The sequence below is a fragment of the Pectinophora gossypiella genome, chromosome 1 (assembly GCF_024362695.1).
Source record: "Pectinophora gossypiella chromosome 1, ilPecGoss1.1, whole genome shotgun sequence".
Classification (NCBI taxonomy): domain Eukaryota; kingdom Metazoa; phylum Arthropoda; class Insecta; order Lepidoptera; family Gelechiidae; genus Pectinophora; species Pectinophora gossypiella.
In genome coordinates, this window is record NC_065404.1 from 1,239,495 (window position 1) to 1,266,182 (window position 26,688).

The window sequence follows — 26,688 nt, forward strand, 5'->3', positions numbered from 1 at the left end:
TGTTACGATATCACTCACACCTGTCATCATCATCATCATCATCATCAGCCTATTGACGTCCCCACTGCTGGGGCACGGGCCTTCCCTATGGATGGATAGGGAGATCGGGCCTTAAACCATCACGCGGGCCCAGTGCGGATTGATGGTTATTAACGACTGCTAATGCGGCCGGGACCAACGGCTTAACGTGCCTTCCGAAGCACGGAGGAGCTCGAGATGAAAACTTTTTTTTTTGTGGTCACCCATCCTATGACCGGCCTTTGCGAAAGTTGCTTAACTTCAACAATCGCAGACCGAGCGCATTAACCGCTGCGCCACCAAGCTTACACCTGTGTTACTCCGTAAATAATACTGAGGGAAATGATTGAGACCATGATTCTGAATTGGTATCAAGTGGAATTTTCTGTCGGAAAATTCATGAATGTTTTAGTATTTCTGAAAATTATTTTTAGGTCTATACTTTTGCGACGCAACATTCCACTTGATACCAACTCAGAATCACGGTCTGAATCATCCCTCAAAGTTTTCATTACGAAGTCACGAACGAACCTGTACATACATCCTGTGTTTGACAAAAAGAACATAACTTCATTAAAATTCAGTATTTGCCTTTGTCATCCTAAACACGCGTGGACCAAATTAAATATTGTTAGGTTAAAAATTGTTATAAACGCAAATATTGCACATTCATTGATATTTATGACACTTCAGTTATACCTAAAAGCCTTTTGAATATTACACCACTCACATGATATTTCCATTTTTATTTCGACAGGAGATTTTGAACAAATGAATAATGGCGTTTCAATGAACGGTGTCGAAATAAAATTAGAATCGTTGAATAAACAATGAATAAACAAAACTCATATTACGCCGTCAGGCGAAGTCGTTATTTATGTTACGTAACACAAACAGCCTATAATACGTCCCACTGCTGGGCACAGGCCTCCCATCGTTATTTATGTTATTCAAATAATACAAATAATTTATTTTCAGACCATAATAACGTCCATAGAAAAAATAAATAATAATAAACACTAAATAAGTACAAAAATTGTTAAAAAATAAAACTACAAATACATAAAAATTATAAACAAGAAATTAAAATTAAAAATCATTAATATAATTTACGTTACAATAATGTATGACTGTAAAATTATTTTACGAGAAATATCTTGCATTATTCTCCTTCACTAATATAGACTCCGTGGTCCAGTGGTTAAACGTTGTGCACACGATCCAAATGTCCCGAGTTCAAATCCCAGTGGGGACAAATCACTTTATGATCCCTAGTTTGGTCAGGACATTATAGGCTAATCACATGATTGCCCAAAAGTAAGATGATCCGTGCTTGGGAAGGCACGTCAAGCCGTTAGTACCGGTTACTACTTACTGATGTAAGTACGTAGTCGTTACATGAGTCATGTCAGGGGTCTTTGGCGGCTCAATAATAACCCTAACACCAGGGTTGATGGGGTTGGTAATCCACCTCACAACCCACACGTTAGAAGAAAAACAAAGACTTGTACTTATCGCATTGCATTAACCGGAATCGGAAAAGCAACCGAGTGCAGAGTAGGAATAAAAACATTATTAATTCCACTGATGAGACAAAAATGATAATATCGTTCGTTTACAATCATAATATGATGACATTGCTTCTTCATATGATGTTACATAAATCACACAACATAACCTCACTTTATCGCAATTGGGGTAGTCAGTACATCCACTCAATATATGGACTATCACACCTCACCGAGCTTTCTGTTAGACCAACGTGATTGGTGGTGAACGTATTGCCTTTAATGGTCGAGCCAACTGCGTTAGAGAAGACTGCACTTAGATAAATGCGTCGCTTAATATATAGTTTCATTAATAATCCTAGTGTACGGTCACGAGCATTAATATGTATACACTTGGTACCATGTCACATTAACTTTTTTGACAAATTGAACTGTAAGTCTCACTAAATGTCAAATATGTTAGTGCGACAGAGTCCTAAAGTGGGTAGATTATATTGCTCATGACTGTACGGGATTGGGATTTTAGTCTCTGCCTATAAAAGCTGTTTGTATCAAAACTCAACCTGCTGTTGCATTCCAAATAAAATCAAATCAAATCAATCAATTTATTTGCGAGAACACATAGAATACAAAAAAAGGTGGTAAAATAAATTAAATAACAATGTTGTGATGTGTTCGGCCTGCATGCAGGCGTACAAATATATATATAAAAAAAAATAAAGAAATGGTACATTGAAAGAAAAATATTGAGAATATACTTATTATTAAGAAATTACAAAATTTAATTATTTTTATTTTCAAAATATTCCTTCAAATTATAGTAACATTTGTCCATAAGCCATTTCGTTAAGTTATTCTTAAACTTGTTTCCAGTTAGTATTTTCAATTCATTTGGCAGATTATTATAATAATTCAACGCACATATTTGATGCATTTCTTTTATGCCTGTTGGTTGGAGTCTGTGGTTGATGTGTGGCTAATGTACTACACATTAGCAAAACATGACCTATTTTGTCTCTGGTGAACGTCACTGTATTTTTTAAAGTAATAAGGATACTTCCTATCAGACATTACAACCGGCACATAAAGTTCCACGGCAACAGTAAATTCTCCACCTAATACTTGAAATAAATTTAACCTGATACAGTAATCTTCTTCGAAATGATCGGTTTTGTCTGCCTTGGTCAATGCGCAATAAATAATCCTTTTGCTAAGTAAACAGTACAGCAGGAATCCGATATGATGCATGGCAACGTGCGAATGTTTGAGTATCGACGCTTGCCCACCTGCAGGCCGCGTTAATCTGCGAAAGCTCTTGCCTTTGACATTTCACACTGCTATTCATCATTGGGTATTCTGATAAAGTGTTTGGTTTAGGTAATGCAGGTTATGATTCTAGCACACGCGTCCAACTGGACATCCTCAGCCGTGTTGCCTTTTTTGTACCGGGTGAGAGACCCTAGCGCTCCCTATTTCTTCTTTTTCTAATCCTTTGATCCCTTCTTGGGATATTGGGCTCGAATAACTCACGATCTTTTGCAGCCTCTGGAGTTTGTTTCCATGACATGCCAATCATAATTCCGTTCCGAATACATCCCGCTTAGGGACGGTACTGAAAAGTATCGGCATCCGAAGGACGTAATATACGATACCGACGACCCGATTACTCTAGCCATAGAGGCGGCCAATCACCACGCGACACCAAACACTTCAGAACCCCGATACCGACCCCGCCGGCGTAGTCGACGATTTCCCTCATTCAGCGCTTATCGCTATCGACCCGCTAGGGTCGATTAATCCTTTCAAATATTCTTCCTGTCAGACAACGCCCTGAACCGAGGTTCGCGCCCAACTGGGCACCCTCAGGCCTGTTGTCTTAAACTTTGTACCGGGTGAGAGCCTTCAGCGCTCCCCATTTGTCCGGCCAAGTAGTTAATGCCATCAGCGGCAATTCTACAATAATTCACGTCAAAAAAAAGATCATAATTATCATGAATCTACAACTAGTCACGTTTAAAAAAAATTTAGCTCAAAGTTACATTCACCCACTTTTAAGTGCGGCTCGTAACGATTGGGATTCTCTGCTACTCTTTTCGTTAGATTTATTTACCCTATTTTCCGGCCAGAATAATTTGAATATGTATATGATGACATATGATAAAAAGTAAAAAAAAATTCATTTATTTATAAAAGATATTTGCACAAAACTAAACAATTACAAACTTCAATTTTATAGTAATTTATACTCTAGATTAGTATTTGCACAAACTAATTTTTAGACTCCAATCTCCAAACTAGGCAATGCCTGTATTTTGGAAATTGGCGTTCGACCACAATTGGTGATTTGCTAATAAGAGTAAAATTGTCACGTAAGTAATTTACAAAATTATAGTAACATAGAAGGTTTAGTGCTGTGCAGTGAGAAAGGAAAAGGGAAGTTTCGTAGTGGGGTTGGGCTTGTTATTGTGCAAGTGTTGTGTGTGTGTGGTGTGTGTATGTGTATGAGTGTGCGTGTGTGTGTGTGTGTGTGTGTGTGTGTGTGTGTGTGTGCGTGTGTGTGCGTGTGTGTATGCGTGTGTGTGTGCGTGTGTGTATGTGCGTGTGCGTGTGTGTGTGTGTGTGTGTGTGTGTGTGTGTGTGTGTGTGTGTATTAGCTATTCTATGGGAGAATGTTTTCAGTAACATCGTATGAGAGGTTCAGAAGAAACCTCGTTAAAGTGGTTTTGACCTGATGTTTATTGAGCTTGACAATGTTTAAGCGATGATTAATGGTGTTGTAGATTATCGCAGAGCCGATGTAATATTGTCTAGATGCGAATTTAGACCTATGTGGTGGAACAGGACATGCACGTGATGTTTTCCTTTTGGACGGGTCAGGAAGTGGAACCGTGGGGTGTTTACTCAGAGTAGTGCGAAGCACAAAGAGCTGTCTTACTGTTAGCACTTTAGAAATCGAATATAGCTCCAAGGTTGGGAATCTAAAATGTTTAGAGTGAATGACTTTTAGTACAGCTCTCTGAGCTCTTTCAAGCTTGATGAAATGTGATTTACTGGCACCTCCCCAGGCCGGTATGCAGTACGCCAGAATTGATACACAGAGGGCATTGTAGACTGTGTTTAGTGTTTCTAAATCAGCAGATTGTCTAAGCAATTTAAAGATATGGATCAGACGTCTTACTCTAGCAGTCAGCATGTCGATTTGGTAAGTCCAGTTTATGTTTTTGTCAATAATGACGCCAAGGTATTTTATATGAGTCACTCGGGATAGGGGCGGACAGATACAGTTATGATTACAATTATACTTTAAATGGATACGCAGTTGGTAGTTTGTGGGCGGTTGAGTGTTGTTTTTCATGGAGAACGGGATGTACTGTGTTTTTGAGAGGTTCAATGTCAGGAGGTTTTGGGCTAACCAGTTATGAATGATGGACAGGTTATTCTCAGCAATACGTTTAATCTCTACCCAATCCGAGCCATGTATTAGTAACGCGGTATCGTCTGCATAAGTAAAGATTTTGGTGTTAGGCAGATTTAGGTCGCAAAGTTGGTTGATGTAGATTAAAAATAAAGTCGGTCCAAGGATTGACCCCTGAGGAACACCGTACTTTATATGCGCTTCATCACTCAAGAGGCCATTTATCAAGATCCTCTGGCTTCGTCCGTCAAGATAGTCACTAAGAATATCGTGTGGAGGGCCCCTTACACCGATATTGTAGAGCTTAGAAAGGAGTGAAGGAATATGTACGGTGTCGAACGCCTTTTGTAGATCTAGGAAAACACCAACGCATTTTTGGCCCTTGTCCAACGTCTTAGTAGCATGTGATATAAGATCCACAACAGCGTCTTCCGTAGAGATCCCCGTCCTAAAGCCATACTGATGTTTAGAGATAAGGTTATTTTTGGTAAGGAATTTGAGGAGGCGTTTATTCAGGAGCTTTTCCAAGATTTTAGAAATGGTGGTCAATACAGATATGGGTCTATAATTTGAGATTGTTCTTTTATCACCCGATTTATGGATGGGATGGACGAGGGCTTTTTTCATGGAGATGGGGAAGACGCCCGAGTGAAAAGCACTATTGCAGATATGTGTAATAATCGGAATCAGTGTGCTTCGATTTGACTTTAACAGAGAGGGTGAGATGTTGTCGTAGCCTGTTGCGGAGTCCGTTCTGAGAGACATAATAATCGACTCAACTTCTTCGTCATTAGTATCTAGAAGCACCATCGAATTTGCAGAGTCGGTTGAGTTATAGAAAGGCGAGACATCAACTGTTGAGGGGGGAAGTATATTCGCTGCCAAATTTTTACCAATCTCCACAAAATAATTATTAACTGTATTTAGTGAGGTCTGCTTATCTTCGTTAATCATATTAATCGTATCTTCGATGATGTATTCTACATATCACCTATGACTTGCACCAATGACTTATTTGTTTATCTTAAGTGCAGTTTTCACTAACACCGTCTGCTCGACCATTATCGACGACGATACGGCTCATCAACTATCACGTTGCTCTAACAGAAAGCTCGGTGAGGTGTGGGTCTTACGAGTAGTTCATCTTTCGATGTATATGCTTCTGACTACTTGTGTTATGTATTCTACAAATCTGCAACAAACAAATATAAAATTGGTTTTTTAATACGATTTATGCCTGTCAAAAATGGAATGCATTTATTCGGTATTAGCCTTCTCTAAAATCAACAGTTCAGACTGGAATACCCCTAACAAAGTTTTAACCAACGTGCGTTTCCAAAAGCAATGTTCGTTCCATTATTTCGTAGCTCTTTCGTTTGTTTCCAGTACGAAATTTACGCTATTCCCCTCTTTAGTAGCAGCAAAATTCCGGACAAAATTCTTGGTTGGGTTAAACATTCTCTTTTAGAGCGTTCTTTATGATTTCATTATGTCGTGGTTTCCCGGGACATATAATTAACCATCCAAATTGTTTCTTATGACCAAGCAATAAAGATGGAGATACATACATACATAAACTCACGCCTATTTCCCACCGGGGTAAGCAGAGACTATAGAATTCCATTTGCTTCGATCCTGACACACTTCTCTTGCTTCCTCCACATTCATCAATCGCTTCATACACGCACGCCGGTTCAGAGTAGATCTTATTGAACCTTTTCTAAGGACATCTCCAATTTGATCATCGTAAGTCCTTCTCGGTCTTCCTCTGCCAGCCCTACCATCAACTTTCGCTTTATATACCGCTATTGCAATTCTATTATCCTTCATCCGCTCAACGTGTCCAAACCAACCTAACATTCCCTTCATGGAGATGTTGGAGAAGAAGAAATGACGTGGAAAATATCATTTCTTCTCCTCAGCCAACCCTGAGAACCTTGCGGGAATGGCGTAGATTAAAAAATAAAAAATGACCTGCAACAAGTTTATCCGTGATAATAATGCTGAATAAATGATTCTGAACGAGCCCCGTGGTCCAGTTATTGAGCGCTAGGCTCACGATTCGGAGGTTCGGGTTCGATTCGTGGTCCCTAGTTTGGTTAGGAAACTACTGGCTGATCACCAGATTGTCCGAAAGTAAGATGATCCGTGCTTCGGAAGGCACGTTAAGCCGTTGGTCCGGGACAAACGTAACGTACCAACGTAACGACGTACTACTTACTAATGCAAGTAAGTAGTCGTTACATGAGCCATGTCAGGGGCCGTTGGCGGCTCAATAGTAACCTGAAAGTAACATGATCCGTGCTTCTGAAGGCACGTTATCCATTGGTCCCGGTTGCTACTCACTGATGTAAGTACGTAGTCGTTGCATGAGTCATGTCAGGGGCCTTTGGCGGCTCAATAGTAACCCTGACACCGGGGTTGATGAGGTTGGTATTACACCTCACAACCCACACGATAGAGAGAGAATGATTCTGATTCTGAAACTATTATTTCTTTAATTTTTCTATGCATTTTATAAATATTATATCTTCATCTCCACCAATCCGCAGTAGATCAGCTTCTTGACACTTTCAAGGGTAGTAGGCCTATAGCCAATGCCGATGCCCTGATATCAAAGGCTATTAAGCTATTACGAGTGAAAGATCAATGTTCTTGAAAGTGTTAAGCTAAGTGACGTATTCAACGAACTTGCAATGCAGGGTGCTTGCAGATATTCATGCTTTTGATGGTGAAACATAGTCCATAACCCGTTTCCGATTGATTAAGTATAGTTACTGAAAGTGTAAAAGTTGTTTGTGTTTCTGTACGTACTTTTACTTGTTTTAAAACACTTGTTTGCTAAATATTTTGCTCAAAGCACATAGAACAAAAGTGGGATATTAAATAATATAGGTATTCCACGAATATGTTTTCAGTCGCTTTATTTTATTTCTACTATTATGAACAAATAAAAAATCGTTGAACAAAACGCTCGCTCTCGTTAGTCGTGTCTATTCAATACAGGATTTGAAATCAAAGCTCGTGAAATGTGACACAAAAGGCGACGATGCGTGAAGTGTTGACGTTGCTTCCATGAAGTCCCACATTTTGAATACTAACTAGTACTACACCAAGAGTCTTCCTGAACCCGCCAATGGTAAATCCAACGTGAAGTCTCGCGGATTCAATATAGTTGACGTGTGATTTGTGGGACTTGGTGGATTTTATAGCTGAATGCATTGAAGCGATGACAATTAGAGCAGCAGTGGATGCGATTGATTCATAATCGGCGTTCTAACAAACTGACGTGGTCATGCGCTGGAAACTGGCTTTTAGAATAATCTGTTTGGGAGCTTTGTCTATTATTGTTTTGTGCTATTGGGATTTTATAGATGAAATCGGTTTCAAAACTAGCCATGCTTTTTAAGTGGATCCAAGCAATGTTTTATCAACAACTCTGAAATGACGATATCTGACATAGCTATCGGGTATCATGGAAATGGCTTTTTCGTTATATGTGGGACAGTTTGTGTGAAATTACATATCGATTTCTTTTTAAATTACTGTTGAACCTAACGGCCTTCGTGATCCAGTGGTTGAGCGTTGGGCTCACAATCCGGAAGCCCCGAGTTCAAATCCCGGTGGGGACATATCACAAAAATCACTTTATAATCCCTAGTCTGGTTAGGACATTACAAGTTGATTACCTGATTGTGCAAAAGTAAGACGATCCGTGCTTCGAAAGACACTATAAGCGATTGATCCCGGTTACTACTTACTGATGTAAGTGTGTAGTTCGTTACATGAGCCATGTCAGGGGCCTTGGCGGCTCAGTAATAACCCTGACACCAGGGTTGATGAGGTTGGTATTCCACCTCATAACCAACACGGTAAGATGAAGAAGACTGTTTAACCTCATGTACACTGATATATCGTCATTTTAAGTTCATTGTCCTTTAGGGCTTTTCAGTAAATAAATATTATAATTATTATTAATCCGTTGTTTCCAAATCTCGGGCCTATGGACTCAATAACCCATGGTCCACGCCGGTCTGTGAAGGCAAGCGGAAGACGGATGGCGTGACGGACTCTCGCAGGATCTCAAGTTCTGTGGTGTCGTCATTCATTCAAAGCTCGCCACAATTTGGCCTGCAGAAACAATTGAAATGAATTCACCAGAGGACGATGTTCGTCATCCTTAAACCTTATTGTCGATATATCCTGCGTACCTGACTGCTTCATTTCCATCTTACCAAATTCCACAGAAAACATCTTATTTTAGTGCAACACTCTTAAGGGATTATCTTTTTCTTTGCAGGAGGAGTTAAGAGACAACCTGACAGTGAGCGTGATGAGTTTCGTCCCAACGCTGGACGATGATGGCAAGCCCATCACCTGTAAGGCTGAGAACCCCAACGTCACTACGCTCTATCTTGAGACCTCGTGGACTATCAATGTTGTTTGTAAGTCTTATCTTATCTAGCGTATTCGATTCCACTTCTCTCTCGGCTTTACGCGATCTCTGGCCAATCACTCCGATAAACATTGAGATCGTCACACCATCTTTTACAATGTCATCATGAGTTTTGTTTATAAGAATTGCATTCCATTATATCTATTATTTTTGACATCCTTTATTTTGATAGTGGTGTCAAAAAGAATTTATAAAGAATTATGTATCGTTGTTATTTTTTTTTTGACGTAACTTATTGTAGATTTGCCGCAGATGGCATTAACTACTTGGCCGGACAAATGGGGAGCTCTGAAGGCTCTCACCCAGTACAACGTTTAAGACAACAGGCCTGAGGGTGCCCAGTTGGGCGCGAATCTCGGCTCAGGGCGTCGTCTGAGAGGAAAAATATTTGAAAGAATTAATCAACCCTAGTGGGTCGATAGCGATAAGCGCTTATTGAGGGAAATCGTCGACCACGCCGGCGGGGTCGGTATCGGGGTCCTGAAGTGTTTGGTGTCGCGAGCTGATTGGCTGAATGTATCGTTGTCAAAAAATATTTTTGTGCATGCAATAGAATCAAATCAAACATTCTTCATCTGCGTTCAGAGACTTAATAAACCTACGTTTACCAAGTGTCTGTTGAACGCAGACACCTGAAAAACTTTTTCTTTTTTCCTTAAGTGCATCTACATATAGCCAAGCCCGTAATCTCTAACGGGGTGGACTGAGCTGCAAGTGAACTGACAAACGTGACTTGTCTTAGCCTACATACATAGGAACATAGATAATCGATAATTTTCGAAAAGTAATTTGTGTTTACGATTGAAAGTGTAACTGTGTTACCTACTGAATAAAAATAGTTTTGAATTTGAATTTTGTGGCCGTATTGGGTCTATCTGTCTTTTTTTATTCCAGATCCTCCTGTAGTTAAACTGCGCCTGGGCAGTTCATTAGCAGCCAGTGACATTAAAGAGGGCGATGACGTCTACTTCGAGTGCCACGTGCGAGCCAACCCGCCAGCTAGGAAATTGTCCTGGCTTCATGACGTAAGTACATTGGTTTTAATCATTAGCTTCACATAAGATATTTAAACTTAAACGCTAATATCGTAGAACACAGAAAGGTGTAAACCACTGCTTTGAGTCAAATTTCAAAACTTCAAAATTCAAACTCAAAGCAGTGGTTTACTGTTGGATGCTTTATGATAATCAAAGAAACTTGACTTTATCTGGTCGAAAAATTTGGTCGGTTGGTTTTTGATCTAGCAAATGACGTTTCTGAGTGCCAGAAAAGAATAGAAACAGGAAAGTGCGATGTGGTGCGGTCAGATGTAGTTCAACCCATAATCTGATAATTCTGCAACTCTTCTATTCTATTCTTTGTTTTTTTTTTGTTACGGTGCGAAGCCTGATGACGATATACGCAAAATTCTTTTTTGACATCCTGTATTAAAAAAGAATTTATAAAGAATTACGTATCGTTGTCAAAAAATAATTTTGTGCATGCAATAAAATCAAATCAAACATTCTTCATCTGCGTTCAGAGACTTGATAAACCTACGTTTACCAAGTGTCTGTTGAACGCAGATACCTGAAAAACTTTTTCTTTTGGGTAAAACGAAATTGAAACACTTTCCACTAAGCTATAAGTGGAACCATCAATCACAAGGACTTGACAATCACATTGCTAGTCTAAAAGCGTTTACGACTACCCTTGAGAATTCCCTGAAGGAATCAGTTGAAAAGTAAAAGTGAGAGCTAAGATATCATGCTAAGACGCGAAATGTCGTAAGTGCTAAAGTTAAATTCACGACTTAAAAAATGAAATCCGTGACTTGATTTAGTTGAACAATATGGAGAATTGACAAAATTTAGGAACACTAACAGTGCTGCCACCTATATTTGAGTTTCTAGTGGTATTCTCATTAAAACTAGACGGTTATGTCATAGATCGTCTGAAGCAGACGTATGAGACCTATAATGGTGATGATGATAATTGATATCTAAGCCACATCCCACTTTGTAAATCTGAATGGCAGGTATTGTGCCAAGAAAATAAAACTTATAATATAGTTAAGCTTGTATATGTAAGGTACTTTACTTATCTTTGTTTTTAACAACCGTGTTAATATCCTGCGATAAACTGTATCTGTACCAATTCGTACGAGTAGGTTGCTCGATACTAAAATATATATTAAGAAAAAACAAGTTGTTGTTGTTTAAATTCGCCTTATCTAAGGCAGGCAAAGATATGAAGACCATACAGCCTGTTTCTAGTAATTTAATCTAAATAGATAGTGATTAGAAAAGATAGAGTAAAATAAACATTTAGGAGTAGATGATCGGACCAAAAAATGTCGCATACTATATCTTAAACCGAGAAATATATAAGGAGCTAAAGCTCAGTGGATCAGATAACCTCTTTAGAAGCACGTGAGTCGCAGCAATAAGTGAAGTCGTAACTGAAGACGGCGGGGCACGTGATGCGACTCTTAATTTCTTCATCCAAAAATCCTATTAGAAGTTTCTATTTCCAACAAAAAATGTATCGGCATTTATAACTTGTTGTTGCTGTAAAATGGTCAGCAGCAAGTGAGCGGAAATAAAAAATAAAACAAAACAAATGCTTATCACTGTTTATTAAATAAGTACAATAAAGGACAAAAAATAAAATAAAAGCGAAAATAAAATAACTTAACACAACGACCGTCCTAGTGACGACAGCCAAAATTTGAAGAGAAAGACAAAAACAATCGAACCATATGCAAGAATAAAACATACAAATTCTTATATATACAGGATGTTAGAGACACCATAATGAAAAAGAAATAGGAACGTCTACTTGAATGTAGTAAAAATGATGGTAGGTGCTGTTCTTCCGCGCTGCCATGTTAATTGTTACATTGATGGTTTTTTACAAATTGTGATTTTTTTGTTTATAGTTTCGAATGCAGCTTAAAACATACGATAGGACTGAAAGTAATTTAAAAAAACACTAAATCAGAATATTAACTCAGAATCATGGTCTGAATATCTCCAAAGCTTTGGTTACGATGTCACTACCACCCTGTATGATTTCAGATATTCCCACGCCACTCACATCAAATCACTCGACTACAGTAGCGAGTGAACCAATAATTTCTAAAATAAGCTTCACGCTTTCAAATAAGCTGAAATTACTATTAAAGTGACGCATGACATAAACAATGAAAACAATTCTACCTATTTTGACGCTCACAAACAATGGACTCGTTCCAAAATCAATTGCGTTTGGATGAGCTCTTCGAGTGAAATTTGCCTGTAGCACGTATCAATTGGGAAATCACCCATCATTCAGTGAACATACAAATTTTCCTAACAAAGGCTTTGCATTAACAACGTAATCCATGTCCAACAATGAGGGGGGAATAAAGTAATAGACGACAATGTACGGTCCGATAATCGCTTTGTACTGTTGCTGTTTTAATCAGAGAGAGGTTGCTACTGTTATTTTTTGTTCTGCTTTTTTTTGTTTCGGTTCACCCTTTCAGGGGCAATCAGTCGGTCGTTGTAACACGGATCGTGACACGCGCCGCCGCGTTCGCCTCACGTTGTTTTTCAATGTACATCGCATTGTTTCGCGTTTTGTAAGCTCAACCCACTTATCTGGAGTTTCCAATGCAAATGTTTTTGACGTGCGTTTTGTTTGTTTGACGTTGTGATGTGGACATCATATATTAGCTTTTTGTGTTCCTATATGATTACATTTGAAACGAATCAGTATGGATATAACGCATGTTAAACACATATACGTGGGGACTAACCCCCCTATTCCCACCAATCTTACCGAGTAGTCTTACCAGTTCAACTACTGGGAATTTCCTTTCCAATAGACTTACTGATAGGGAAACCACTGCCCTATTTTTCCCTAAAAAGTAGCATGGAGAAATGCTACACCGACAAGTGCGTGTCTCTTAAATTAGTCACGAGACTTACTGAATAATAAGACTTCGCTTTTCCCATTAGTTTTACTTTGCCAAAATTTTTACTATTTCTTCTCTCGTTTCTCGTGAGATCAAGGACCGACCTCATCAATCTGGTAATCAGCTTGCAGTATCCTAATCAAACTAGGGATCACAAAGTGCTTTTTTGTGCTATGTCCTTACCGGGATCCAATAGCGCGTTGAGAATTTGAGACTATCGTAAAATGTTATTTTATTGGAATATAATCACGAATTCCTACCTACGTACATGTTCTTTAATGTATTTGTTCGAACATGATATTATGTTGCAAATTGGCAGCAACTATGATAAATGTCGGTGTAAGAACAAACCAAAGTTGTTTTTTTTTGCACCGTCAACTGTAAAAAATTTATTCATTACTGTACTTATTTTTATTAAAAATAAATTGTACTGAACTCGTCGTTCAGTTTAATAGTAGGTACATACATAATCTTTTTAAGGTTCTTATATAATGCCGACCGTTTTGTACAAGGTCAGTGCCCATTAATTGGTCTGGCCACGTGGTTAAGTTCACAAAAGGTCAAGTAAAAATAACTAAGCAATAATTGACAAAAGCATTATTGTGAATTAATATTGGTACTGTTGTGTTTATAGGATTTTGACTGATGCTCCAAGAGGTACACGTGTCAAAATCGATCATTTCACGAGGTTATTAATAGTTTTCAATTTATTATTTTTGTACTTTATAAATTATTTTCCTTGTGTCTGGTGTCAGTCGTTATCCTGATTTTTAATGTGTCGTAAAATTGTGACACGTTCGAAATTATTAATTTAAAATTCATCATCATCAGCCGTATGACGCCCACTGCTGGGCATAGGCCTCCCCCAAGGATCTCCACGACGATCGGTCCTGCGCTGCCCGCATCCAGCGGCTTCCCGCGACCTTCACCAGATCGTCGGTCCACCTTGTAGCGGGCCTACCCACTGAGCGTCGTCCGACACGTGGTCGCCACTCCAGAACCTTTCCGCCCCATCGGCCATCGGTTCTCCTCGCTATGTGTCCTGCCCACTGCCACTTCAGCTTTGCAATTCTCCGAGCTATGTCGGTGGCTTTAGTTCTCCTGCGGATCTCCTCATTTCTGATTCGATCCAGCAGGGAAATACCGAGCATAGCTCTCTCCATTGCCCGCTGAGCGACACCGAGCCTCCTCACGAGACCCATAGTAAGCGGCCACGTCTCACTGCCGTAGGTCATCACTGGCAACACGCACTGGTCAAAGACTTTCGTCTTGAGACACTGAGGTATTCTGGACGAGAAGATATTCCGCAGCTTCCCGAACGCTGCCCATCCGAGTTGGATCCGACGAGAGATCTCTTTCTCGAAGTTGGACTTACCTAACTGGATTATTTGTCCTAGGTAAATGTACTGGTCTACAACTTCGAGTGTAACGTTCCCAACCTGAACTGGAGTGGGTGCGACATGGTCGTTGGACATAATTTTTGTCTTTGCCATGTTCATGCTAAGACCCACTCGTTGGGATGCGTTACTGAGATGCTCGAGCATGGTGTTCAGGTCTTCCAGGGTCTCAGCCATTAGGACTATATCATCGGCAAATCGAAGGTGCGTCAGGTACTCGCCGTTGATGTTGATGCCAAATCCTTTCCAGTCCAGAAGCTTAAAAATATCCTCCAATGCAGCAGTGAACAGTTTCGGAGAGATGACATCTCCCTGTCTCACTCCTCGCTGCAGTTGGATCGGATTAGAGCTCTGGTTCTGTACTCGAACTGACATAGTGGCATTTTGGTAGAGGTCCCTTAGCACTTCGATGTACCTATGGTCCACTTGGCACCTCTGAAGAGACTGCAACACAGCCCAGGTCTCGATCGAATCAAAGGCTTTCTCATAGTCCACAAACGCCAAGCAAAGTGGCATATTATACTCTTCGGTCTTCTGTATAACCTGCCGCAGCGTATGGATGTGGTCTATGGTGCTAAAGCCTTTTCGGAAACCGGCTTGTTCGGGAGGCTGGAAGTCGTCAAACCTGCAAGCGAGACGATTCGTAATGACCCTCGAAAACAACTTGTAGACATGGCTCAGAAGCGAGATAGGTCTGTAGTTCTTCAGTAGGGCTTTATCACCTTTCTTGAAGAACAAGATCACCTCGCCTCCGCTCCATGCCCTCGGCGTTTTGCCCTGAAATATGACGGAATTGAAGAGCCTTTGGAGGACTTTAAGTATTGGCGTTCCGCCCGCTCTCAATAGTTCTGCTGTGATTCCGTCATCTCCTGCCGCTTTGTTGTTTTTGAGTTGTTTGAGGGCCATCCTAATCTCGTACAGGCTGACGTCCGGGATATCTTCAGTGTAGTGTCGGGTAAGCTTGGCTCGAGGGTCTCGAGCCATGCTTTCGCCTGATGTTTTCGTGGAATATAGCTGTCTATAGAAACTCTCAATCTCCCTCAGGATTTCGGGAGTCGACGAAATGATTCTGCCGTCCTCAGTTTTCAGTCTCGCTAGTTGACTTTGCCCAATAGACAGATCTTTTGCGAACACCTTGGAGCCCTTGTTCCGCTCTATAGCCTCTTTAATACGTTTAGTATTAAATTGGCGAAGGTCGCTCGTCAAAGACTTCGAGATCTGTCTATTAAGTTGTCTATAACGTAAGACATCCGCTGAGTCCTGCAGCCTCATTTCGTGTCTCTTATCCATGAGTTCGAGTGTGTGTGCGGAGAGTTTCTGCGTTTTGGTACGGCGGGTTCTAAAGTGTTTAGAACCTACCGTACGGACAGCATCCACCATCAGGTCGTTTATATCGTCCACGTCTGCGCAGTTCTCAAGGTACTCGAAGCGGTTTTGAAGCTCGAGCTGAAAGCGCTCGGGGTTTTGGATCTGGGCTGGCGCCGGTCGGAGCGTGGATTTTATCAGTCGCGATCTTTCTAGCTTGATATTGATATTCAATGTGCCTCTTACCATGCGGTGATCGCTTCCCGTCTTAACGGCATTGATCACAGAGACATCATTGAATATGTGCTTTTTCGTCGACATGATAAAATCGATCTCATTTTTATACCTGCCACTGGGACTCATCCAGGTCCATTTGCGGGTCGCGGGCTTCCTGAAGAAGGAGTTCATCATATAGAGGTTCTCCTTCTCCATAAAGTCCGCAAGCATCCCGCCTCTGGTGTTCCGGACCCCAAATCCAAATTGCCCCACTCTCAGCTCGTTACCGCAACGTTTCCCCAACTGTGCATTAAAGTCCCCCATCACAATCGTGTAGTGGCTTTTATGGCTATGCATGGCTTTAGAAATCTCCTCATACATAGTCTCCGCTTCGTCATCATGGTGTCCCGAGGTCGGAGCGTATACCTGGATGACAGTCAGCGAATATCGCGATGATATTCTGAGTACCAGGTACGCTACCCTGCTCGAAACACTACCGATGGTCAACACGTTGTTGACTAGGGACTTGTGGACGATAAACCCGACACCACCCATGGACAGTTGCTCGCCCTCCCGGAAGTACAGCAAGTTACCGGAGCCCAGAGTTATCGTGTCCTCGCCCTTTCTTCGGACTTCAGACAACCCGATGACATCCCAGTGTAACTTGCTGATAGATTCTTCCAACTCGGTAAGCTTCTCGTCGGTCCTCAGTGTGCACGTGTTGTATGTTGCCAGGTACAGTCGTCGTTGGTGGTAGCCGAATCCAGCCCGGAGATTCTTCGCACCCCCTGCCCCGCCGTTACCGTAGCCGCTACCGTAGCCACGGACAACGGGGCTGCCGGGGACTGGGGGCCGTTTTTTATGTGTTGAGGTCATATTGGGGGGGGTTTGGACCATAAGCCCACCGCGCTGGTCCAGTGCGTGTTGGTGGGTCGCCAGAGCCTCTTTCGTTGAATAGCAGGATGTACCGCGTGCAGGCGAGGTTGGCTTGGGCTCCGAAAGGTGTCGTTTGGAGCCCCTTACATCCTCGCCAATTTAAAATTATATACACAAAAAAGGAGAAAAAATAAAATAAAATATTAATTGCGAATTATTTTGTACTTATCCGTTATTGTGTGTTTAAGTAATTAATTCAACATTACTCCAAGGAAATGAATTGCAAACGAAAACAAGTCACTAATATAAATTAGTTCTTACATAGATAGATCACGCCTATTTCCCGTTGGGGTAGGCAGAAACCACGAAATCACTTACTACGATCCTGACACACATCTTTCGCTTCTTCCACTCTCATCATCAAAGACTTCATGCATTCTCGACGGTTTAGAGTACTCTTTACCTGGCCCCCTGTTAAAACATCCTGGTTCTGATCACGATATTTTATGTACGGTCACGAGTACTAATATGTATACACTTTGAAACTATGTCACATTAACTTTTTTGACAAATTAAACCGTAAATCTCATTAAATGTCAAATATGATAGTGCGACAGGGTTCTAAAGTGGGTTTATGATATTGCTCATGACTGTACGGTCACGAGCATTAATATGTATACACTTTGGTACCATATCACATTAAGTTTTTTTGACAAATTGAACTGTAAGTCTCACTAAATGTCACATATGTTAGTGCGACAGAGTCCTAAATTAATTACAATACAATATAAAGAATAAAAATAAAATCGCTTTTCAAAATTCTAGATTAAGTAAATTGAGTTCATCTTTTTTGGGGGTAATACTTATTACAATGTTATAGGTATACATTTTTACAATAAAATATCAGATATTATTTTGAATTTGACAGAAAATAAATTTAAAGCTCATGTTAAGCTAACTTTATGTAAAAAAGCTTATAATAAGATTAATGATTACCTAAATGAAAAAATCAAATCAAAATAATATACTTATTAATATATTGAACACAATATACACATACAAAACAAATTTACACAAATGGATGATAGATACAGTATAAAAATACGGTACAGTATAAAATGTCTGGTATTAAATGTGTTCCTCTAGTTATTAAATAACTTGTCATGTATATCCTCATGGATTTAAAAGATGTGTTGCTGTTGCAGTTTCATTTCTTCTCCTCAGCCATAACACCTTGCGAAATGACGTAAATTCAAAAATGTTACATTGGCCTTTAACAAGTTTATCCATGATAATTACGTTGAATAAATGATTCTGATTCTGACTCAGGATAATTATACTTTATTATTCATTAATCTAGCCTTTTGTGTGTGTAGAACACTTAATTTACCAATGAAAGTAGGTACATCTTTAGATCTTTCGGTAACTTAATTAGATTGTAAGTAGATGCGTGAAATAAATTAATATTTTTTTCTTACGTACGTACATTATAATTTTAAAAAATACTTCAGCAAGCGAAAGAACATTTTTTTAACATGGTAGACAGAAACAGGGGCCATGTAATCGCAGGATTATAAATGTCCACATATTACTTATACCTTAAAACACCTGCTTATGGTCGAACGAACGATCGCAAGTAGACCGAAATTTAAAAAAAAATACTTCAGTGAGTAAGTTATTAACAGGAAATACAAACCATGGTTTTGTTGATCCGGTGGTGCCACCTGTCTTTGCATGTGATACTTTAATCCAAGTATTTTATTTTATTTTATTTTATTTTATTAGGCACACCAACAGTTACTACAATAATACATGTATAAATTACATTTCAAAAGACTTAAAACTAATTGCGTAACTAATTACAGGTGAGCACCGCATGCAATAGAAAAGAATATAATAATATAATGTTTGGTAGAATATAACAAACATCGTTTGTCACTCCTCAAACATTAAAAAAAAAATAATAATAATAATAAAAATAACAGACAAACAAACAAAAAGTTAAAAAAAAAAAAGTTAGACAAAAAAAAGTTAGATGAACGCCCAGCTGTATAGTTAAATATATAATATAGTAAAATAGAATTACCAATTAAGAGTATACTCTCTCTACTATGCTACTATACACCCGATCTAAGAAATTTTATAACTTTGGTTCTGAAACCCGGCAGCGTATCAGCGAAAATATCAACATGTTTGGAACAGTCATTATAAAGCTTAGACATACGAGCTACGGGGGAGTTGGAACCCAGTACTGTTCTGCGACGCGGTGGATGAAAAATCATTACACGATATCTTGGAAGTCTGAATGGGATCTTAAAATTTATACTACCAAGTAATTGTGGGCAGTCAACCATGCTATGGATAATCTTGTACAAGAAAACCATATCCAATACTTCTCTTCGCTTTGAGAGGGAATTAATTTTAAAGTGTTCAAGTCTTTTATCATATGATTTAACTTTTTTTGAAATTCCAGCAGAGAAAGATAAATGCCACAAGAAACGTTTTTGGATACGTTCGAGATGCAATGAGTTGACCGCATAATGGGGTCGCCACACCACACTCCCATACTCAAGTATACTTCTAACCAGGCTATTGTACAAAAGTATTTTTACACGAACATTACGAAAAATTTTACCATTCCTTAAAACAAAACCAAGCATCCTGGACGCTTTGTTAACTGTTGATTCAATATGCGGAACAAAAGTAAGTTTTTTGTCAATTAGCACACCCAGGTCCTTTATACACTCTACCTCACTTAAAATGGTCCCTTCTAGCAAATAAGCTGATCGAAATACATTTATTCTACGTGTGAATTTAATAAATAAACATTTATTAGCATTAAGATACATGCTATTCGACTTGCACCATAAATTTAATCTATTCAAATCACTTTGTAGTAGATTAACATCAGATAATGAATTAATTCTTTTAACTAATTTAAGATCGTCGGCATACAAAAATGGTATTGAGAATTGAAATATATCTGGAATATCGTTTATAAATATGTTAAAAAGGATAGGACCAAGATGGGAACCTTGGGGGACGCCGGAGGTAATTTTACATGTATTAGAGGCAAATCCGAAGTATGTAGGTATCTTGATTGTACGCATGTTAGGATATTCACAGTTCTACTCAGTTATGATTCTCAAATAACTTTTTCAGCCAAAACCGTGTGAGCAATTCCCAAAATGTTTGCAGCAGCTTTTCGGCAAATACCAGCAACACCAAATCTCGACTGGAAAATCCTCGTTCGTCTAACCAGTATAACGACAACGCCGCTGTCAAATCGCACGAAACAAGATTGTGTGCAAAATTGCATGGCTACAAAGCTGTGTAGGAAGTCTGCATTTTACTCTCGAAATCCGTCGTTCCAAATTTGAAATGACAGGGAATTATCCGTGCGTACCAAACTGGGCCCGCGGTTTGCGGCGAAGGTTATCCATGTGCAAGTTTTGGACAGTTTTGTTGCGTGCGAACGGTTGAAACTGATCCTTACGGCGCTAGTTGTTCGAACCTTTTTAATAAAATAGGATTTTTGGCGTCAATAAATTCCACCACTACTAACTACTACAAATTTTAGACAGCTCTGGGCGCCATCCCACTCGCGTGAGACACTGTACTGCGGGGCATAAGGCAAGAGGGAAACAACTCTTATCTTTCCCTAGAAAAGGTAGCATTGAGAATACTACACCGACAAGAGCGTGGCTCTTAAATTAGTGATGAAATTCTACCATCGCTAACACCACTGGGGAGTAGAAATAAAACCATTGAACTTAACCAGTATCGTGTTGTAGGAAAATATGACTATTATGAAACTTGGCTTTTATTGTAAAGCAGTTAATTCCAGAACAAGTGGAACCAATTAAATGGAAGCTCGAGTGAGCAAGCCACGGGAACAGTCTAGTTGTTTGCAATATTAAAACTCCTGCTATTTCCGTAGCTATTGCGTTTGACGTGTTCTCTCTGATATATTCCCACTACGCATTGAGGTCTTTATTCCGACAATGGCAACGCAATACCAATAACGATAGTACTGCAATACGGGCTATTCTCGCTTTGTCCTTTGTATGTACCACCCCAAAGACTGCACAATGTGTCTCTGTATGCCTGCAATTAATTAGAGCTGATGTTAAGCCAATGAAGCTTACATTATTGTTCCAAAAAAAACATTTAGTCATAGTGGTATACTTCAGTATGCCAGAGATGGGAGCCATCGGAAGTGGTAAGTCACAGGGACTGTAATCTGGAACCTATTCAGAGGCGGAGGACAGAAGTCCTAGTACGGCTTTGAAATAGACTACTCTGGGCGCCATCCCACTCGCGTCAGACAGAGTACTGCAGGGCGGAAAGCGATATGGAAACCACTGCCCCGTTTTTCCTAAAAAAGTAGCATGGAGAATACTACACGAACAAGGGTGTGGCTCTTAAATTAGTGATGATGAATCTCTGCTTACTCCGGAAAGTATATTGAGCCATACCTAACGGACAAAAAATAAAATAATATTCATAACAATTTATTGAATATAATTAATAATAATCAAAATAAATAAATATTTATTTCGCACCACAATTCAACATAAGGAAATATTTATGGCAATATAAGTAGAGGACCATGGCAAATATAAAACTATTAACTAAATGTTCAGACTGGTTTAGGTTGTGGCAGACTGGTGCCCGAGCTAGGCAGTGAGCCTGAAATAATTGTTAATTGATTTCTAGAAAAATACTTAGTTATATGTCAAAGAATTTTTTTTTGTTTACTTGAGCAATGTTATTCACTTATCAATGAGCCGCACGTAATACATTGTCATAAAAGTCCGTATCGCTCGAGTCGCGGGGCTCAGACAAGAGGACAAATGGGAATAATTCCGCACCGCGACACATTCCCAATAATTTTCCCCCCCTTTTGTCCGCTTTAAACATCGCGCCATTTGTTCGGCTCGTGACGACACGCATCATTGTTTTATATGTGATTGTTTTTGAAAAATTGCTCCGCGCGACGCTCGGCTCCCGACGAATTAAACCACCAAAATTTACTGCGGTCATTTGCGAAACGAGACGCCTCTTTGTCGTCGGGATTTTATAAATTTTAATTGATGTTCCTGGTAGGTAATTCCTGTTTTACGTGGGTTGTTTTAATGGGGGGAGTGGAGGGGATAATAGGGGGGGCGGTCATCTCGCAAGAGGGTCAGTTAAAAGCTTTCCGGCGACAACGTTGCTCCGCTGTGCCTTAATTTTTCGTTATTAATGGCAACATTACGCGACGTACTGAAAAGGGACGCAATGGGATGTGTTACCTTTAATCCGGAATGGTATATTTACACAAATATATACAGGTTGAAGTGACACCGTAACGTACACTTTAAGAGATGATTCAGGTCATGATTCTGAATTGATATCAAGTGGAATTTTCCGTCGCAAATGCATGGAACTGAAAATAATTTAATAAAAGCACATATTTTTTGCATCTACAAGCAAATTTCACTTGACATCAACTAGAATCATGGTCTGAATCATCCCCCTCAGTATTCATTTCGGTGTCATTAAACCCCATTGGCCGTAAGCCTACCTGTATGTACTTAATAGGGTTAATATCCATTAAATTGTTTCACCGTAAAAGTATAGAATTGAAAATAATTTAAAACAAACATGAATTATGCCACATAAATTCCACTTGATATTAACCCAGAGTCAGGATCTGAATTATCCTTCTCAGGATTTGTTACGGTTTCACTAACATCCTGTACACAAAGTTTATTTTTGGGAGTACTTATTGATTAATATACATCCATACGACGAATTCTGTGAGCACTCTAGTCGAATAGCCAAATATTAGGCACATGTATTCGACCGGTATGTGTCTCCGAAAATTATAAATACACATGACTCTTTTGTTCAAATATTTATCGCCCCACGCGCTCATTCATCATCATCATCATCTCCCTTTATCCCGTTTTCCACAGAGTCCGCTTACCTAACCTGAAGATTTGACAGATACGGTTTTAACAGAAGTGACTGCCTGTCTGACCTTCCAACCCGCGAATAGAAAACCAGCCCAATACAGGTTAGGTCACATACCTCACGATGTTTTCCTTCACCGCTGAGCACGTGATAATCACTTATGATCCAAACATGAATTCGAAAACAAATTCGACAATCATTGGTTTAGGCCTGTGCTGGATTCGAACCTGCGACCTCAAAGTGAGAGGCAAGCATTCTACCAACTGGGCTACCACGGCTCCTGTTGCATGTATCATTATATCAACAAATATCATTCAAAGAAAAATGATCATTATTATGATTTATAATAAAATACATATATAATTTTCATAATGAGAAACATTTTCAAATCTACAAGTAGGCTATTTAGTATTTTTCTTAGAAATAGAAAGCTGGAAAGGATCGTAATTTTCCATATAACTCTTGTTAATAACTTGCAAACAATAAAGACGTTCGCAGAAATGATATACAATTGGTTAAGATATAAAACAAGAATTTTATGAGTAAACGCCTCGACAATACGTCGCCAAGATATAAAACCATAAAACGTTCAAGGTATATTACGAAGAACGTTTTTGTGACAATAAACGAATGAGCAAGTACCGTATGTAGGGATGGATGAAGAGAGAAGTAGAATGATGTGTGATAATTAAATATGTTTTTATATTGTTTACACCTAATTTTCATACGTAATGTTTAATTATATTATTGTTTATATTTAAAGTTTCACGGCGCATTGGCGCCTCTGCACTGTAAAGTCGTGAAATGTAATAGTATTTTATGCAACAGTTGTATAAGAAGGGTCAAAAAATGCGAGTGGCGTGAGTTGCGATGTGAGCCTTGGCGAACATCGCAATAAGAGACTCCACGAGCATTTTTTGACCTAGTTATACAACGTTGCATACAATACTTTTTCTACGACGACGTAATTTTTCCTTTTTATTTTATACTTTTTAGTGTTTTGAAACGAAACACAGAAATTTTCCAATTTATTTTCCAACGCGCGGGAAAATGGCGGCAAATGTATACTTTTTTTTTATAGTATATCTATGGCACCAAACAAAGTAAAGGTGCCAGTTTCCAGGTCAAAAAAAAAAACAACAACAATGCTTTTTGGCGACATTATAGTACAGTTACACTTTGTAAACAATGCTTTTATAGGCCATAGAGCGTACACTTTTTCAAAGAGTTTAATTATGTATGTACTTATATTAGACTTTTTGGTTATTTAAATGCCAGATTAAAGTAGAGGAGTAGAAAAATAAATAAATGGACGAAAAGAATGATTCATTCGAATGATCATAAGAGTATTCGAATTAAATTAGTATAGTTTATTTGTTTTTTGTACCAACTAGTGCAATAATACGATATATTAGTGTTATTAATAGTGAGAATTTAGCTGCTGAGAAGTTAGTCTCAACAGACTAGATGTTGTTTTCTTTTTATGATGAATGTTGTGTTCACTTGTAATTGGCTTACATATAAGTACTGTTTTACTTTGTTTAATTATGTCCTAACTAAATGTTATAATGTGCATAGCTGTAAGTGATCCATAAATAAATAAATATATAAATAAATAAATTCGAGTGCAGGAAATAGCATAAAATAAATAATTCTAGGGTTCCGAACCTCAAACGGGAAAACGGAAACCTTATAGGATTACTTAGTTGTCCCTCCGTCTGTCTGTCTGTCAAGACCCTTTTTCTCGGGAACGTGTGGAGTATCAAGTTGAAATTAACACCTAAAACGTATATATGCGATGCGGTCCCTGTAGCTTTAAAAAGAATCAAGCTTCTATGTCAACGCATTCGGTTAATAATTAATTATTTCAGTCTTTAATAATTCGAATAGAAAATCGTCATTTGAATGATTGATTCTTATTGGAATGAAGAATATGTGGTTTATAAAAAAAATATTTTAGTAACTTACACAGTAATATATAGACTAGGGCTCGGTGAGGAGCTCGGTGGCGCAGCGGTAAACGCGCTCGGTCTGCGATTGTTGAAGTTAAGCAACTTTTGCGGCTGGTCATAGGATGGGTGACCATGAAAAAAAAAACCATCTCGAGCTCCTCCGTGTTTCGGACGGCACGTTAAGCTGTTGGTCCCGGCTGCATTAGCAGTCGTTAATAACTACCAATCCGCACTGGGCCCGCGTGGTGGTTTAAGGCCCGATCTCCCTATCCATGCATAGGGAAGGCCCGTGCCCCAGCAGTATGCAAGATACCTGTGTCAGGTGGCCTCGCTCTTCTATGTCTATTAACAATATAAAATGCGCGCGATCTTATGTTAACAAGAAAGGCTCTTAATCTATAAATACAGATGAAATAAGAATCGAATGTAAATGAGTGTTTGTATGTATGTATGTTGTGTGCGTGTGCGTGTGCGTGTGCGTGGGCGTGTGCGTGTGCGTGTGCGTGTGTGTGTGTGTACATTGGTGTACATTGGTATAAATGCAATGTCCTGCAAAATCGCATAAGCAATTTGACTGCAGGTTCAGAGTCTCACTAAGGCATGGTTAAATTACAATTAAGAAATAATAGGTATCTGCTAAATTAAATGTAATAAATATTTTTTTAACTTATTTTTAAACATTTTTGGCTCATATTTTATGTTCTCAAGCAAACTGTTGATGATGTAGTAAATAACTTATATTATCTATTCTATTTACTATCACATATGCATTTAATTTACTGTTGGATATGTACTAATAATAAATATTTATGTTTCAAACAGATAGGTACAATTTTGCAAGTTTTATGCATGAAATAATTCTAATAATTCGATTGTTAATTTTTGGAACCATCGCCCATCACTAACTGTGAGCAGCCCAGGGGGATTAACGTATTATGTTATTACATATACCTATTTCATGTATATCTACCGGATTTACAAGAGCCTACTGATTGGAAACAAAATAGGGTATTTGACTGAGTCGAAGATAAATAATAAAATGCTAACATAACATAACATAAACAGCCTATATACGTCCCACTGCTGGGCACAGGCCTCCCCTCAATCAACCGGAGGGGGTATGGAGCATACTCCACCACGCTGCTATCACGGAATCATCTTACTTGTTCAGACCATCAGATGATACCAAACAAAGCGCAGTCTCATATAGTGATTACGACAATGTCCCCATCAGGAATAGAACCTGGATTTCCAGATCGTGAGCCTAACTCTCTTACCACAAGACCATGGAGGCTGTTAAAAGAAAATAATTATAACTAAATATAGTTTGTTTATTTGTAGGTTTGTATTATTATGTAATTAATTAGAGCCACATTTCATGAATAAATGAGGAGTCCCATATTACTTATAAGTAAGTAGTCCACCTTCAATGTTTATTATCTGTCGTACTGAAATATTAGAGTACAAATGTCTATGAATAACTTACATGAAAATGTAATTCATTATGATATAATAACCTCTTTTTGTAAGAGCAAGGGTCTAGAGGGACTCAGCAAAAACTAGATAATATCTTAATGGTTAGACTTAAGTCAATCCATCTAGTTTGCAATGTCAAATTTTATTAAAATGCCAAAACAATATTTT

At 38.9% G+C, this 26,688-nt stretch overlaps 1 protein-coding gene across 1 annotated transcript in view; it reads left to right on the forward strand.

Annotated features, from left to right (window-relative positions):
* LOC126368684 (nephrin) overlaps positions 1-26,688 on the forward strand; it is a 760,982-nt gene that overhangs the window by 508,513 nt on the left and 225,781 nt on the right. The window contains exons 8-9 of the mRNA XM_050012828.1: positions 9,242-9,386; positions 10,292-10,422. Of these exons, the coding sequence (XP_049868785.1) occupies positions 9,242-9,386; positions 10,292-10,422 (276 nt within the window). The remainder of the gene's footprint in view (positions 1-9,241; positions 9,387-10,291; positions 10,423-26,688) is intronic.